Raw genomic sequence first — 13,008 nt, forward strand, 5'->3', positions numbered from 1 at the left:
TGACCTCCGACCTCCGTAACTGAATTGAATTGAATTGAACTGAATTTAGTTGAATTAAGTTGAATTGAATTGAATTGAATTAATAGCAAAGAAAAGTATTCTCTAACGGTGGTGCTGTAACTTGGCTTCATCAACTGTGGGACTGCATGAGGAAATTCAGGAATGGCAGAAAAGTATTGTGCGGGTAGTGGGGGATATGCATGAAGACAGGGAAACAGTGGTGAGGTGTGCGGTAGGAGTGACAGATATGTTCAAGGTGGGAGTGGAATTACATTTGAGCCACTTCTTGTTTGGAATACTGATGGACAGGTTGACTGACAAGGTCAGGCAAGAGTCTCCATAGACTATGATGTTTGCAGATGGCATTGTAATCTGCGGTGAGCCTAGGAAACAGGTCCACAAGTGTCTGGAAAAGTGTAGATATTCACTGGAGAGAGGATGCATGAAAGTCAGTAGAAGCAATGCAGAATATGTGTTTGAATGAGAAGTGAAGTTACTATAGTTTAAATACAACAGCGGTGAAGAAGAGAGTACAGACAGGTTTTCATCTGAAGTGAGCTGGATGGACAAGATTAGAAATTAGTATATCAGAAAGACAGCTCAGGTTGAGGCTTTTGGAGACAAAGAATATTGAAGATGGAGCTGCCATCCAGGATGTCAGAAAAGATTCATGGGTGTTGTGAAGGAGGACATGCAGAGAGCGGGTGTGACAGAAGAGTATGTTAGAGATAGACTAAGGAAAAACCTCCAGAGCAGAAAAATTAGTGTTGAAAGTTCCAAAAACTGCAGTTCTTCTAGTGGTCACTTGGCTGGTTCCAAAAGTTGCCATGATGCATGTTTCTATATGTGACAAAAATAGCTTTTTGTCACGAACTATTTTTTTGTCACTAACTATTTTTGTGTGACAGCTAACTAATAATTAATAACCTTGCACTCCCACACTCTTGTACAAATACGGTTACGTTTTGCTCATAAATGAATAAACAAATAAACCAAATAACCTGACTGAAAAGGTAAAGGTGATGTTTCTAAATGCAGAGATGACTACCTCTATCTTTTAAATGCAGTCTGTGGTTTAAACTATCAGAGAAATATGTCATAAACGAACAGTGTGTAAACTCATTTCATGATTCAGTTGAATTATTAATACCAACAACAAAACACACAAAATGATTCCATCCATCAAATCACTTGTGAAATATTGTTATAAAGTGCTATAATGATGTTTCAGAGAGAATCCGGTCTGGTCACCGACAGGTACTAGAACCGGATGTGGTGTGGCTGATTATTTTTTCGGCCCCAGCAGGGCATGTGTAAAGCGGCAGAGTATATAAAGGTATGAGCCAGCGTGGCCTCTGCCAGCTGAACATCACGGTTAGAAAAGAGGGGGCTTGCTTTGGAGCTTTCAGCTGTCCGGCGGCACTTCCTGTGAGAATTTAACGAGCTACAAGGTGGGTGTTTGTTTGAAATGATACGCTGCGGCGTCTGTAGCGATAAAATTTGAAATGACGACAATATGAAGGCAAAGTTCTGATCCGCTAAGTGTCTGCTCTTTTGACACGATATCTGCAGGAAAGTTTGCGTGGATTTTTAATCGGGATTTGACTGCAGCATGAGGAACCTTGAGCCAAAAGCTGTAATTCCCCATTATATGTTGTTTATTAAAGCCCATTCTGCTAATATTAATCCCTGACAAGTCAGCAGAACAAGTGAGGCTAAAATGAATCACGTGGATGTTTTAAACAAGGATGTGTAGTTCAAATAAAATGTACAGAAACCATCTTTTTGCGCATGTTGTTCGTGTTGTGGCGCTTTCTGCTTCTGCTCCTTTCATGATTCATCCAGGGACAGCCGGTTGTTCAGTGGCCGGGATAAATGCATTGTCACGGGGTTGGCGGCTGCCCAAACTCTTCTGTCCACCCAGCCACTGTTTCTACTGAAACACTGCAAGCTACAACAGGATCTCTTCCTCTCCAGCTTTGATGTTGTGGTGTGTGTTGTTTTTTTTGTTTGTTTTTTTTTGTTTTTGTGTTTTTTTCATAGCAGTGTGGAGCTCAATATGGTGCAGCTATCTCCTTCACCTACCCTGGATATCACCTTTCCACCTGAGAACTCAAAAGGAAGAGAAGAGGACTCGGTCACTGATGGTATCCTGAAGATGGGCTCACCTGCTGGGTTGAACACTCTGCAGCTCAACATGGAAATCTCCACTGCTTACTACGGCTATGAAACCTACATAGAAGATGGCCTCATCTGCCTCAAACACAAAATTCGCAACCTAGAGAAAAAGAAGGTAAGTTTCTGACAGAGTGCTGTAAAAGTGGGCGACTGCTGTTTGTGACGCGTATTGTCCCCGCAGCTGAAACTGCTCGGCTACAGGAAGAGACTGAAACAGGGTGAGGTTCTAAACAAAGATCAAATGGTGAGTCCAACGAGTTGTGATTTCTTAAATGAGCTCTGTCTCTAGAACCTGCACTGGTGATTTGATCTTTCGATTTCCATTTTAGGCGGCTGTGGAAAAGTATGAGGAGGTGCTGCACAACTTGGACTTTGCACGAGAGCTCCACAAAACCCTGGATGGCTTGACTCAGAATGTAAATGTCTCTTATGCCCTGGGTATTAGGTTGCTTGTGCTGTGTTTGGCTCCAGTGCATTAGACAAGAATATCCAAAATTACACCTGGTAATTTAATGATATTGGTGGGCTGTAGGCTGCCCACCCAGTTAGAAGTTAGAAATGTAACCTGTGCTTTTTCTTTTGGTTTTGTCTTTCCTTTTGTTTTGATGTCGATCTGGTCTAAAACTCCAATTGAACTGTACTTTGTAAATAAATGCACTTTCATGACTTCATATCCATTATATAAATTAAACTGTTGTATAGTCAGAAGTCTCATAACTAGCTATAGAATTTGAGAACTCCTTTAATCTTCCCCTGCAGCTGATTAAGGCCCAGAGGAAAGCCATGAAGAAGGAGCAAGTAGCTAAGGTGGAGGAAGAGAGGCGACGTTTGGCCACTGTACTCCAGGTCCAGCACCTCCTTGCTAGCCTGCAAAAGGAGCATGTCAGGAGAGACCTTTTGGCCGGCCAGAATCAGGCACCATGTGTTCCAGGCCAGCAGCTACATAGTCTGAGCCAGCTCACCACCTTGCTTGGAGTCAAGAGAGATAACAGACTGAGGTGAGAGTGACCGTAAGATGGTTAACTTCCATCTTTGAAGATGACGTAGCAACTGCAATGACTAAAACTTCTGACCCAAGTATTTCACTTCTCATTGGTTATGTCACAATATTTTCAGGAGGCCACAAATTCTGAGCCAAGTTTTCTGCCCTTCTTGAGTGAAAGTTGAGTGTTGACATAGAATTTTTCTAGTTAGTCAGGCATAGGGTGGCTAGAATTTTAGGATATAGCTACTGACATCTCTTTTCTGTTTGCTGTAGTTTACAAGAGCAAATGGAGCAGGCGGCTCTGGCCTACATGGACCTATTGGAGGGAAAAGACAAGCCGGTGGCTGGATCCTCATGTGAGTGCAAAAACCAGAAAGATCTTTAGAGCTCCTATAATTCTAACATATTAGACCCAAAGCCCTACAACCAGCTGCAAAAAGCAATGTCTGCAATTCAAAGAACAGCAAGGAAAAACTCAGAGCAAAATATTCATAAACCTCCACCTCAGCCTGTTGAAGGCGTTTGGAGTTTTTTTTTTTTTTTTTCTCTAATCCACAGCATTTCAGTCTTTCCGTTCAGGGTATACATGGATATTCTTGATTCAATGAGACTTATTACTTCACTCCAAGAAAGGATCTCGATATAGTTTGAAGACAGTTTTGACCAAGAATTGTAGGGCTTGACTGACGGATGATTTGTTTGAAGTACCTGCATTGACACGGAGTGTGAATGGCAACCAAGCAAATGAGTTTTTCCTTTCACTCTCAGGATTGACACTCACACAGGCTACCTCCCAGTGAGTCAAACTGAGTGTACGTCTATAAAAATGAACTATTTTGACCATAAGACCGTACGCTTACTGACTGTAACACTTTTTTTTTCATTCTGGTTTTAGCCAGTTGGTTTCTGTGCATATAGACTTGCCTTACTAAGAATATCTTCCCTACTACTTGCCTCTTTTTTTCCTTTTCAGTTAAGCAGTTGAAAGCGGAGCTCACCAGGCTGTTGAACTGCGAGTACTTCAATTGTCTTCCACCTCCTCCAAGCAAGACTCCGGAGGTGGTCCTGAGCCCAGCCAGCCACACTCGTAAGATTCCAAAATTACATTTCAATAGCAACTTTTCAGCCATGAAAAACCTTGCATGTGTTACAGGATCAGTGTTTTATGTTTTTATTTTGTAGTTTCCTACCAGCAGGTTGACCAAGTTAGTGTTTTGGTGGTCCTTGACATTGTTTTGGTGCTTCCTGAGTTTCCTGTCCAGGAATTGAATCAAACTGTACTGTCTTGGAGATGCCCGTGCTAGTCCTTGTTGTGTTGTCTGTAAGCTAGAAGGATTACTCCAACCAGAAGCTGTAGCAGGCAAAGAACAACTTCATGTGCTGAAAAATGAGTTTGAGTCGATCTGCAATATAAGACTGTATAGAGAGGGAGCTGAGACATTTCAGACTACGGCACCTCCTGGCTTTGATTTCTTGCTTGTTTAGACTGCGACTTGTGGCCGTCTACATTCCTTTTGTGTAGTTATATTGTCATCAGGTGTCCCACCTAGGCTCCTGTTTAACAGTTCTGAGGGACGCTGCAGTTTGAGTTTAGAATGCACAGCTCCGAGGTTAGTTTTGACAGTGTTGTGATCCCACTCCCACCCTGTTTCTGCAGCCTTAAGCTGAGCTTTAAAAGGCATAACTACATGAAATGTATTTCTGTAACTGCCATATCTTCCCTGAAAAAGTTGACTTCCATATTTCTTTTTCTGTTTTGCCCTGTCAGCCATACTAAAGTCAAAATCAAATGAAGTTTCAAAGGAGGTAAGCCCAATATTCATTTAGGGTCTCCCCCCCCCTTTTCCTTCGACTGCATTTCAGTGCTTTATATTCAAACAGTTCCCAATCCACTGCTGTCGGTTGTATGACAGTTTTTCAATAGACTATATGTGAGTGAGACGGAGAAGGAGCAGGACCCTCCTGACTGCTGGGATACGGAGCTCCCAGATGAACCTTCATCACCGCAAACTGCAGTCCTCAAACCATGGAGAGGAGCTGCCACTTTAATACCTAAAGTCATTCCATCCACCACGAGGAAGCCGTCTGCAGACTGCAAACTGGTAAAATATAGTCAAACATTTTTGCTCTGCAGTTGTCATTGCAGATGACGAGTAAAACTGGGTGACTTGAAGACGACTATTCATTATATTAGTATCCAGAATGAATCAAACGGAAGTATAACATGATTTATGCATTCCTCTTCTCGTGGTGAAGAACAGGCTGTTTGTGAATAACAGCTCAGTAGTTGGAGAGAATAAAACGAAGCACTAATGCTGTAGTTTAGCAAAGGTAACATTCCAGTGACTGCATTACTTTGGGGGAGGGGACAGCGAAGACTTGCTATTATAAGGCAGGACTGCAGATATACTGTAATTCTCTGGGGTGAGCGCACTTATTGAAAGTAGTCAGTTTATCTTAAATTACAATAACTGATCTGCCAGTATTGGCTCAAAAGCTCAGGTGATTAAAATCATATTCTTCCCAGAGGAAAGAGAAGAAGGCCAAACAAGAGCAAAATTCAAAGTTGGTGAGTATAACAGTTGATCTTCACCAGACACGTGCATGATGCTCTGTAAATATTTTTAGGTGTACAAATGATCCCCTTGTAATTCCTGACAGGTAGTTGGCATGGATATACCTGTGGAAGTTTTCAGTTCTGCATCTGCCTTACCTAAAGACCCCATCCTGAGAAAACAACACCTCGAGGAGCTCATGACAAAGATCCATGGCTCCTTTAGTTTTATGCAGGTGGACTTTGGTTTGCAAATTTGTGTGTGTAAATGGTGGTACTATTGTATAGTGGGGGGTTTTTCAGCTTTGCCAGTGACTGAAAGTTTATTGCTCTGTTGTTTTGTTTTTTTGTTTGTTTGTTTGTTTTTTGTTTGTTTTTTTTTAAATGCTGTCCTGTTCAGGACTCTCTCCTAGATGGTGAGAGCTCGCCTCCAAATGACCAGCTCAGACTGAAGAGACAGCCTTCTGGATCTCCCTCTATTCTGGGTAAATTGAGGAAAAAATTAACAAGATCTATAATCCTCAGGTGTCCCAAAGTGCTTTATCATATAAAATGCAACCATTGAAATGGCATAGATAAAAGCAAGACTGCACAGGTGGGGCTTACCTTTTTAAAAGAAGCTTATCAAGAGTCAACAGAGCTTAAGTTCAATGGAAGGAAGTCCTGTTGTCCTTGTCTAGGCAAAGGCACCACCAACAAGCATTGACCAACACAGCTTTGCACTCTGGCAAGATCTCTTATAGTTTTCAAAGTACTCTTTAATGATAAAGGTATGTCTTTGCTGCATTGGCTGTGTGTTTGGGATCATTGTAAAGCTTGCTAATGCAGCGGCGATTATATTACATCATGAGAACTATCAAAGATCAATTTGGAAGGACTGGGTACTTAAAGAGAAAAATTAGAACTTTTATTCTCATTGTAGGGTTGCTTGCACAGCGAAATAAGGTAGCAAGACCACAAAAGTGCAAAAGTAAAGAAAAAATGATATAAGAACACTACACGATGTTTGTCTTCCAGGAAGCATTGTGGGGGCTTTGGTCACAAAGGATAGGGATGGAAATTGCACATCTGCCGAAATATTGCACAGGGAATGTAATGAATTGCAGCAGCAGCAGAGTGATTGTATGAGAGAGGTCTGCTCACTCTTAATTTGCATTCATGGTTGTCACAGCCCACGGGGAGAAGCTGTGTGTGTGTGTGTGTGTATAGATAGATAGATAGATGTTAGGATGGAGGTGGTCTTTTATAATAGTCTAGTCTTGTATAATTACACCAACCTTATCTAGATTGTGTACAAAAGATCCAATATAGTTTTATTTAAATGTAAAAATTAAAACAAAGAATCTAAATTGAAAGAAGCAAACCTGGATGGGAAAAATCTTGGTGGCTGATGATCTGGTGTCACTAGTGAGAGGGGCCGGTGTAGTAATCAACTCACTGAGAGAGTTTCAAGGATGACTACATGGAATTCCATTTTGTCAGGGTTGAAATGGATGAACTTGACTAGTGTTGGAAACGTCACCGAAGGGAGGCTTTTCGAGTGTGCTGGACCTTACCAGGTGTACAGGTGATTGTCATCGTGGCTGGCTGTGGCTCAGGGGGTATAGCAGGTTGCATTCTACTTGGGTCAGTGGTTTGACTTCCCAGCTCATCTAGTCTCCACATCTATCCTAGGGCTAGATGCTGAACCTCAAATTCCCCCGATCCAGTTGGTGGTGGTGTGATAAAAAGCCATTTGAGTACTCGGTAAACATGTGCTCATCATTTAGCGTGGCAATACTACTATGAAGGTGTTGAGCTGCTCTAGGGAGGTGAGGGATTAAGACAGAACGGTGAAATACACTGAAAAAAGATTCAAATCTATTCTAAACGTAATATTCAGAAAAGCTCTTGCTGGCCTGGGTGTGGCCTATAAATGTACTAGCAGTATATGCAAATGTGATTTGTGTTATGTTTTAGCAGTTTGTCTGTCTTTGAGTCATAAAAAGAGAAATATTGCTTAGATTTTTGGAATAAATTTCCTAATATTTATTTATTTTTTTTTGTTGTTGTTGTTTTCCATCTCACCTAAACAGCTAAAGCAGGTTTGAGAAGCCCAATTGATGTCCTACCCAAAGCGATGCATGTAAGGAGCTCTTTTCCTTTTTAACAAAGCAGGTGTGACTAAAAATGAGAACCATTTTTAGTTGTGACATATCCACCTTTCCCATATTCAGTCCACTCCACTGCCCTCCAGGCTTACGGAGCGCAGAGTCAGTCTGACCAATGGAAATCAGAGCCTGGAGACCTGTGACATAGAACTTTCACCAAAGGACCTACCTCATGTAAGGAGCCATTCGTTTCAATATAATGTTATGCTCTGCATTCTGTGTGCCTCTCTAAAGCTTTCTTGTCAATCTAGGAGTCACTCCAGTTGGCTGAAAAAGAGATTTTTCCTTCACCGCCACTGTTTCGCCAGGAGTCGACTGTCTCCAGCAATCTGGAGGAAAAGAGCTGTCCTAGGGTAAGTGAGCTCAGTTCAATTCAATTTTATTTATATCACAACAAAAGTCGCCTCAAGGCGCTTTATATTGTACAGTAGATCGCTCAGCCATCATCAGAGAGAACTTCTTCTGTGAAGTGTTGCCAGAATACTTCATTTTGTTTCTTTTAACCTTCCCAGACACCAGTAACAGATTCAGGGAAGCAGTCGCCCTGTAATGGGGTAACATCCTGCACTTCCACCCCCCCTCAGGGACAGACTTTCTCTACACCGCCCACCAGGCGATCTCTGACCTCTGCACAGTTTCAGAGCATCCAGTCAGTAAGTTTCATCAAAGTGTCATTCTGACTTTGATCATTGGTGGATAAAGTCAAAGTGCAGGGCTGCAGCTCCCTCTCTGAGATGCGATCCAGACAGTGTTCATATAAAAAGAAATGAGGTGAGATAAGATCTCCCTGTATGCAAGAAATAGAAGAGCTGAGACTTCTCAAACATGGTGCAGCTCAGGATAAGAGATTCTGATTAAAGATCTTGTGGCTTCAGCAAATGGGTCAAAGGCTATTAGTGGGTATTATATCTCCATTTTACTGGGTGTCTGAACAGGTGTAGCTGTTCCAGCTGTAGTCTCTGGGTGTTCACAAACTTCAAGTTGGTGGAAGTCTTAAGATGGAGTAATTTTTTAAGAACCATGTGCATAAACCATCATATTTAAACTTAAAAATTGACATCTCATCTAAAATATTTTTGTGGTTCAGTTCTGGAAAGTAAGATTCTAATATTTTAATAGTTTGTGGTACTATTAAACACCCATACAGCTTATGGATGTATGAATGCTAAACAAGCTCATTAGCCTACATCTTCTCAAAATGTCTGTTTTGTGACTTCCAAAAAACCCAGCTCCTCAAGGTGTTTTTTGTTTCTTTTTTCCTCAAGTAAAGAGCTTTAATGCATCTGGAGACGATCTGACTTCAGTCTAAATCTGAATGGGACCTTCAGTTTGTTTGGTGTCCATTTTCTGCTTTCTGTAGGTCTTCAAAGTGAGCACCTCCTTAACTCAGACGGGGGAGGTGAACTATAAACCAGATTCTGTTTTCACTGAGCCCAGATACACCACTGCCAGCACCCAGACACCACCTGAGTTTGCTCTCTCAGAGGAGGAGGCACAACCAGGTATGTTGAGTTTTGCATTCTTGGCTTTGTCACTGTTAGACCGGTTGTCATCATCTGAGATGCATTTTCTCTAGTGTACCAGTCGGATTACTTGGTGGGTAATGGTGGACAGATCTTTCAGTCTCCAAGCCAGTCGGGTGGTGTGAATCGACCTGGCCAATCATACTACACCAGAGGCTCTGTGAGAGGTATGGCACGTGGTGGCAAGGCACTGGCTCAAACCTTTCGCTCCTCTGGGTGGCAACGAGGTATTGGTCTTTTGTTTTTGTTTTTTTGTTTTGTTTTTGTGGTATTTTTTATTTTTTGTTGTGCGTTTCCTCACCCCACCCCAAGCTGTGGCTGTGCCTCTGTGCAGAAGGGCTCGTCCTGTTAAAAGGGAGTTCTTCTTCCCTACAACCACAAAATGTTTGTGTGAATGTTTTCTTTAATATTGTGGGGTTATGACCTTCTCATCAAGCATCTTTGTGAACTGGCACAATTTAAACTGAGGTTTTCTTAAACTGGTTTCTGATTACCAGGAGGATCCTACATCTCTCCAACTCATCTCAGGGACTCTGGTCCCCTCTTCTATGCTGCTAGAGTAAGTCAACCTTCTTCTTTTTTCTTTTTTTTTTTTTAACATATGTTTTATAATCCCAGCACAAATGATGGATTAAATACGGCCATAAACCAAAAAGGCATTTCATTAAATGACCCAAGCAAAGGATGGGGAAACCTACTTGACAAGCAAATCAATTTATTTACAGAATTGAAGCTGCTCACTAAGTAAAAGCACAACTTATTCAAGTCCTGCAAGTTTTATACTAATCTGTTCATGTGGAAAGGGAACGAATTGTTTCTATATGGGGGGCAGTTTCTTCTGTAAGCACAACCTGTTCTGAGGAAGTTTGCAGCTTTAAAATTCATAATCAAGTAGATCATCAGAAGGGGGTGGGGGGGTGTGTATACACAGTAGGCTGCAAAATTGCAAACAGTTGTGGGATATGTTGACTATGTTGGTTGCCATAACAAATAATCATCAGCACTCACCAAAAGCTTTCAACAATGCCTGACTTGGTAAATTGAGCAACTCTTGTGTTCAAAACGATGTACGACATCATGGTTGTCCTTTTTGTGTCTGCGTGAGTCACTGTTGTGCTTCTGTGGCCATTTTTCTCAGGATTCAGGGTACCAGCACAACTACAGGCGAGGAGGGAGACATAACAACAGTGGTAGGAACCAATGATTGTCTTTTCTGCTACAGCTTCCATTTGTGAGAGACATGTTGGTTTGACCTTTAACCTTTGACTTGTCCACTTTGGTGTCATCTGTCCAAAGGACATTGGCCCTTATCAATTGGGCGTAAACACAAGTCTGGGTGTTAAATCATGTTTACAAACATTCAAGCACAAATCTGTGTTTCAATATTTTCATACCTGAATTTGTTTGAAGTTTACAAACAAACTTAGAGCCTCAGACCAGTAATGATGGTAGTGCAGCTCCCTCATGGATGCAAACGGGTGACACGAGTTCCACCAAAGTGAAGGCAGTCCCTCTCTTCACATCTGTTTTAATTGATTTCCATTTTTAGATTTGGGTAGTCGAGCGCTGCTCATCTTGCTTGTTGTAACGGAATGCCTGGCATTTTTTTTTTTTTTTTTTTTTTAATTTGAAGTTTGGTGCCACCAACATTTCCACACCAAAATTCTCAAATTTGGGATTTGATATGTTGTCTTCCTACAGTTAATAATTATCTGCATTTAAAAGAAGGAAATATAAACATGGCATTCTGTTAAGTGTAGTTTCAACTCCACAGCAGCCTGGAGTGATTCTTCTCAGGTGAGCAGCCCAGACCGGGAGGGAGCATTCACAATTGTGGACTCGGGTCATGGGGATTCCCTGTCTGTTTCCACTGTGGAGGTCCCACTCACTCCACATGGACACCACCACACCGCCTTGCTGCCTATGCAGCTCTACCCGCTCTCCCAACCCTCCCAACCTCTGCGAGTGGCCTTCACTGCCTCTCGCACTGCCAACTTCGCTCCGGGAAATCTCGACCAGCCGATTGTATTTGACCAGCTCCATAGCAACCTAGGGGAGATGTACGATACCCACATTGGCCGCTTTACCTGCCCTGTGAATGGAACCTATGTCTTTATCTTCCACATCCTGAAGCTTGCCATCAATGTGCCGCTCTACATTAACCTCATGCGCAACGAGGAGGTGATGGTGTCGGCATACGCCAACGATGGAGCCCCAGACCATGAAACAGCCAGCAACCACGCCATTTTGCCGCTTTTCCAAGGAGACCAGGTGTGGCTCAGGTTGCATCGTGGAGCCATCTATGGCAGCACTTGGAAGTACAGCACCTTCTCTGGGTTTCTGCTGTACCAGGATTGAATAGCAGTCAGCCTGGTGGCGTCTTCTTCCAGTGTGTGGACTGTTTGCTTTGCATTGAATGGTGACTGCACTGACGTTTCAGTATTGTGGTAAGGCTGCATGCTAATGCATAAAACTTGTTCACAACATGGGTGAGAGTATAGATTATACACTTTGACTACTTACACAACTTGCCTGTTTTCAAATGGAGTCTGTTACCAATTGACAAACCAGGCAGATGGCCTTCTCCTAAAAATAAAAATCATTGTAATGACTTGTGATGATCTACCACTTTGACTGATACAGTTACACCATCTGCTGTAAAGCGTCACCTGCGAGAATGGAACTATTTTGTGCCTTTTTGTTCAATGAATGTTTGCATTGACCAGATGCTAACCTCCTGTTGAACTAAATGAATGACTTATCAGGTGAATTGACAAACTGTATTTGCAGCACTTTGCTTGATGCTGTGCTCCTATGCATTCATTCTTACTGAGGAAAAGATTGTTCTTGGTGGTGGGTGTGGTGTCAAACACTAAAGGCAAAATTGTAGCACTAAGTCTACTGTGAAGGTATAAAAGAGGTCTCTTGATGAAATAAAAGATGAGCAGTGAAGTGTCATGTTTTGTTTTATTTGTTTAATTTAAGAAAAATTCTTGTCATCTTCATACTACAGTTTGCAGGAGATGCATTAAAAGGCAACATGAACCCAACATTGGAAAACTGAAATTGCCTCAAAGCCACAATTCACAAAAAAATGATCACTTTATTTAGATAAACCTTGCATTTTGTACACCCAGTTTCAGACCTTTCCTCATAAACCCTGTAGAAAGCTGTGCAGGAACATCCCGGTAGTTCTGCAGTTTGTATAGCACCAACACGTCACCTTCTTTTCCCATTAGGATGGTCTGTTTTTAAACTTCAGCAGCTTGTGTTGTCCTTTTCTGTGGACTTGCTGCCATGTGATTCGCTCTTTATGCTGATGTTCAGATCTCTTTGGTTACATTACTTACTGGCTCTTAAACAAACCTGTGTTACTCGTACCATCAGTTCTCCAGTTCAGAACTGAAGAAGCCTCCTGGGTGAGAGATGAAATGTCTTCACAAAACTTAAAAAGGTCCAGTCACTTTCTTTAAAAGCCCTACTCAAGTACAAAGAAAAATGCTCTATACAAACCATTCCAAACATGAGTATTAAGTGCCTCATTAAACACAAAACCACTCGTGAGTGGTTGTAAAGTTGACGCTTATAAGCCTTTCACAACAAAATCAGCTAGCAGGC

The 13,008-nt window shown here is 41.9% G+C and overlaps 1 protein-coding gene across 5 annotated transcripts; it reads left to right on the forward strand.

Annotated features, from left to right (window-relative positions):
• The first annotated feature begins 1,281 nt into the window (after positions 1-1,281).
• Positions 1,282-12,342, forward strand: caprin2 (caprin family member 2). Of its 5 annotated transcripts, none has more exons than XM_005475567.4 (21): positions 1,282-1,451; positions 2,044-2,293; positions 2,360-2,422; positions 2,508-2,594; positions 2,938-3,176; positions 3,437-3,519; positions 4,137-4,250; positions 4,932-4,969; positions 5,077-5,265; positions 5,691-5,732; positions 5,825-5,953; positions 6,118-6,202; positions 7,793-7,842; positions 7,934-8,041; positions 8,119-8,220; positions 8,380-8,520; positions 9,228-9,369; positions 9,444-9,617; positions 9,888-9,949; positions 10,529-10,580; positions 11,165-12,342. In XM_005475567.4, the coding sequence occupies exons 2-21, from the start codon at positions 2,060-2,062 to the stop codon at positions 11,746-11,748; spliced, it is 2,718 nt and encodes a 905-aa protein (XP_005475624.1). In that variant the 5' UTR covers positions 1,282-1,451; positions 2,044-2,059; the 3' UTR covers positions 11,749-12,342. The 5 variants fall into 5 exon arrangements, with proteins under 5 accessions (XP_005475624.1, XP_005475626.1, XP_005475627.1 ...); XM_005475569.4 differs by having other exon boundaries at positions 11,168-12,342; XM_005475570.4 differs by having other exon boundaries at positions 9,444-9,557.
• Positions 12,343-13,008: the final 666 nt, after the last annotated feature.

Source organism: Oreochromis niloticus, linkage group LG17, assembly GCF_001858045.2.
Source record: "Oreochromis niloticus isolate F11D_XX linkage group LG17, O_niloticus_UMD_NMBU, whole genome shotgun sequence".
NCBI lineage: Eukaryota > Metazoa > Chordata > Actinopteri > Cichliformes > Cichlidae > Oreochromis > Oreochromis niloticus.

What these genes read in the sequence shown, in the direction of transcription:
- caprin2 (XM_005475567.4), top strand. Translation starts at nt 2,060, where the DNA reads ATGGTGCAGCTATCTCCTTCACCTACCCTGGATATCACCTTTCCACCT. An exon ending in AAGAGCAAAATTCAAAGTTG is followed by an intron (nt 5,733 to 5,824) that starts GTGAGTATAACA and finishes AATTCCTGACAG; the next exon opens with GTAGTTGGCATGGATATACC. An exon ending in AGAGGAGGAGGCACAACCAG is followed by an intron (nt 9,370 to 9,443) that starts GTATGTTGAGTT and finishes CATTTTCTCTAG; the next exon opens with TGTACCAGTCGGATTACTTG.